The sequence below is a fragment of the Belonocnema kinseyi genome, chromosome 10, assembly GCF_010883055.1.
Source record: "Belonocnema kinseyi isolate 2016_QV_RU_SX_M_011 chromosome 10, B_treatae_v1, whole genome shotgun sequence".
In the NCBI taxonomy this organism is placed as follows: domain Eukaryota; kingdom Metazoa; phylum Arthropoda; class Insecta; order Hymenoptera; family Cynipidae; genus Belonocnema; species Belonocnema kinseyi.
In genome coordinates this window covers 112,088,298-112,091,708 of record NC_046666.1, presented here as the reverse complement: position 1 = coordinate 112,091,708, position 3,411 = coordinate 112,088,298, and the positions used below count along the sequence as shown (strand labels likewise).

General features: G+C 35.5%; 1 protein-coding gene across 4 annotated transcripts in view; it reads left to right on the top strand.

Moving 5' to 3' along the window:
* The window catches only part of LOC117181675 (reversion-inducing cysteine-rich protein with Kazal motifs), a 201,980-nt gene that overhangs the window by 30,659 nt on the left and 167,910 nt on the right, over positions 1-3,411 (top strand). For all 4 annotated transcript variants that reach the window (XR_004468154.1, XR_004468153.1, XM_033374585.1 and 1 more), the window contains exon 2: positions 223-573. Coding sequence is in view for 2 of the 4 variants with exons in the window: in XM_033374585.1 (XP_033230476.1) it covers positions 223-573 (351 nt within the window). In the remaining 2 variants the exon portion in view is untranslated. The remainder of the gene's footprint in view (positions 1-222; positions 574-3,411) is intronic.

Here is a 3,411-nt window from a genome sequence, read left to right as displayed (position 1 = left end):
AGGGAGCTCTTCTTAATATTTTGACACCAAAATCATGTCGATACACCTTACCGACTGCGAGTAAAGCCACCCACGCTTTAACTTGACAGACTGTAAAATACAACAAATTATATTTCCCCACTGAAGATTAATTTTTAACATTTTTTTTATCGATATATACTATTTTTTTGCATTTATAATTGTTTCCTGTAATTTATAATATAAATATTATTTTGTTCTCAGACAGTGAGAAAATTGATGACTGGAATATTCAAAGTTGCTGCAGCATCGCACGAAATATTCGTTGCAGATTCATGTGCAAGTTGTTCAATCAAACTTTAAATATAAATGAGAGCTGTCGACGCAGTGATGAACCTGAGTTCTTTTCTTGTATAGTGAGTCGCCAAAATGCGAAAAACTGTTGCGCCCTTATTTCTAATGTGACGTGCAAGACAATATGCAAGGAAATTTTCAACGAGCCTGGAAATATATCTTTTGCGAAATACTATAATAACAAGGCTAAATGCTTTAATCACGTACCGAAATGTCTTAAAAGTATTTTAGGCATAGGAAAGATTGAAGATCCATCTCAATGTAAGCTAAATTTTGTTTAAGTATTTAAAAAACCTTTTTTGACGTGTTCAGTTTTCTTTTTGTTACTGATTGTAAGCAATTTTGTACCTTTTTGGACAGTGTTTCTTGAAATAAATTTGCAGGCTAATCAAATGCCTTTGCAACATTGGAGATTGTATAATACTAAACAGTTTACACGGTTTTTGTAGCTCAGATTCCTGCAACTCACTAAACACAGTCTGCTGTAAAATACGAATCAGGCATACATTCTCAAAAATCAATGCTTATCGTCTCGCTACTACTGTATTTATTCAGGGTAGTACTATGGAAAAGAAAAAACCTCCGACATCTGAGCATTAATACTAGAAACACTATGAACATGAAAAGCAGCTTGCATATAAAGTCGCTCGTTTACCTTACATGCAATGCCGCGTCCTCAAGACGTTTGTGAACTATTTCATCTAGATTGTATTCATAACAAGATTATTCTGAGCGCAGTACATTAAGCTGTAATTAAAATAAGCCACCTTCTTCAAATTGTCAGAAATCACAAGTATTTGAGCATCGAAGCGTTTTTTTATAATGCTGCAAAGCAGACTGTTAAATCCCTCTGCCTTGATTCAACATCAGGGATAAAAAAAATTCATCAAACATTTGCTATGTTAAGTACTTACTTCTGCAAACCCGGCTGAATAAAGCAGAGTTAAACAACTTTCTGCAACAATTTCTCGTCTGAAAGATTATCAGTATCTTTCACAAAATAATGAGAGGTCGATCTTTGTCAAAAGAGTTGATTTTTGCTTCTCTTAAGTCCCCCGGACTAAAATTAAACATAAATGGTTTTTTTTCCCTGTAAAAAGCTGGTGCAAAACCTTCACTGACTCAAGAGGATGCTTGCTTAACAAAATATTCCAAAACACTCGTCGGAAGAATGAAGAATATTTTAATACCTCAGTCGCTACATATACATAAGAGAGACAATACTTTTGCCGAAACATCCCATTGAGCTCATCATACGCTGTAAACACCTGTCTCATTGTTTAAAAGCCCCACTTAGTGCGCGAATAATTACTATTTTTAATCAAAATATAGTTGTGTGCGAACAGTTTTTACTTTCTTCCTTCCTAACCTTAAATCACCACGTGGCTTCCAAATTGCTATGAGATTCTATAATCAAGGAATAAAATTCTGCTCCAATTTTCTTGCCAGAATTGGTTCACTTGATTTGACTTTTAAAGTTCACCGTAATCTTTACGATGAGCCTTAAAAGACAAAACAAGTTACCAATTTCTCGCCTGATGCAAAATTTCTTAACCGCTTTTTGACCGGATTACCTGAGCGGATCCCGGCCGGTATTGAGGCCGGGATCCGACCAGTTTACCGCGACATTTTTAGGCGGGTCCCGTCCGGATTCCCCGACCAGCGCTCGGCTTAAAGCGGGGCTATACGGCTGGATCCCGGCCGGATCCCTAACTGCATTCCTACACGGGTCTCTCTCGCTGAATTCCCTCGTTTGTCTTTAACAAAAAGTTTCAATACGCAGGATTAAATAGAAAGCAGTTACCATTCCATGAATGATACCCGATGTGGCTTGTGAAGGACTTAGTGTATGCAGTAAGTTTCTGGCATGCAAGCTTGATCTTATCGTAAATAAAATGTAAATGTTTACACTGCTAAGAGCATCATCAATTAGCATTGTAACTTTAACAGAACATTTTGGATACGGCTACTACACCCCAGATAACAATTTATGCGCAAGATGAAGCAAACACTCGGTGCGTCTGGGATGATTATCCTAAAATTACTTATTTACAGTAAATGACGTAACTAAAAAGGGTTAATTAAGTAATCTTATAGGAATTTATTTTAAAATCTTTGGTAGTATACAGTGACTTTGACCGACATTTAGAACATGTATAGGTACAAGGTTGTTAGAACTCCGGGTGTTTCATATTCTGAACTCTACAGGCATTAATTTTATAATAATTAACTTCAAATTATATTGCGTTTTTAAACCGCAAAATTCTTAATAATATACAGTGGGTTTAATAAGTATTCGCACACCTCTTTTTTGTTGACTAATTAAGTACTTTTAATTTTCATTATGCCAGAGTTGAAAAAATGTCTCCTCAAAGTGTTAATTGCTCTCGAAATTCTGTACAAAGTCATCCCAGGATAAAGTCAATTCATCTATGTTTAGAGGGATATTGCCAAAATAGTGTAAACTTCAATGTTTCATTAAGTCTTCAATAACTTGCGAAATAATCAAGATTATGCAATGTTCCTGGGCTAATTTTGAAGCCAATTTTCACCATATAAGAACAGCTTATAAGTATAAATCTTTTAAATCTTCTTATCACATTAAAAAAATTTAAGTTGCAACAAAAAAGTTTAAAAAATTTACACACAGTAATTTGAATATTCGGTGTAACAAAAAGGGCACCTGGAAGACCTCAATTTCTTCATCTGGAAAAGACCTTCATTTTTTCTCAGGAATCGCTAGAAACCTTGTTTACGTTTTTTTAAAACCATTCTTAAACGTTGCAACTCTCTTATAAGGTCTCAATACCTCTCTTTCTTTTCATTCTCCTTGGCTATGATGTTTTTGTCAGCTGGTGCCGAAAATTCGATAACAAATATGGTTTCCTTCTCGAAGTCAAGAAGAACCATGTCAGGCCTCGAGTGAACAACAGAAACAATTATCGAGAATATAAAGTTCCAGTATATGCGGCATTTCCTATTCTCGACAATTGACTCAATTTCCCTAGGAGCATTTAGAGGAGCGATATTATGGTTAATGCCGTAGGAGTGACAGAGATGGTAATAAAGCACTCTTAGTGCCGCATTGTGCCTTTGAAT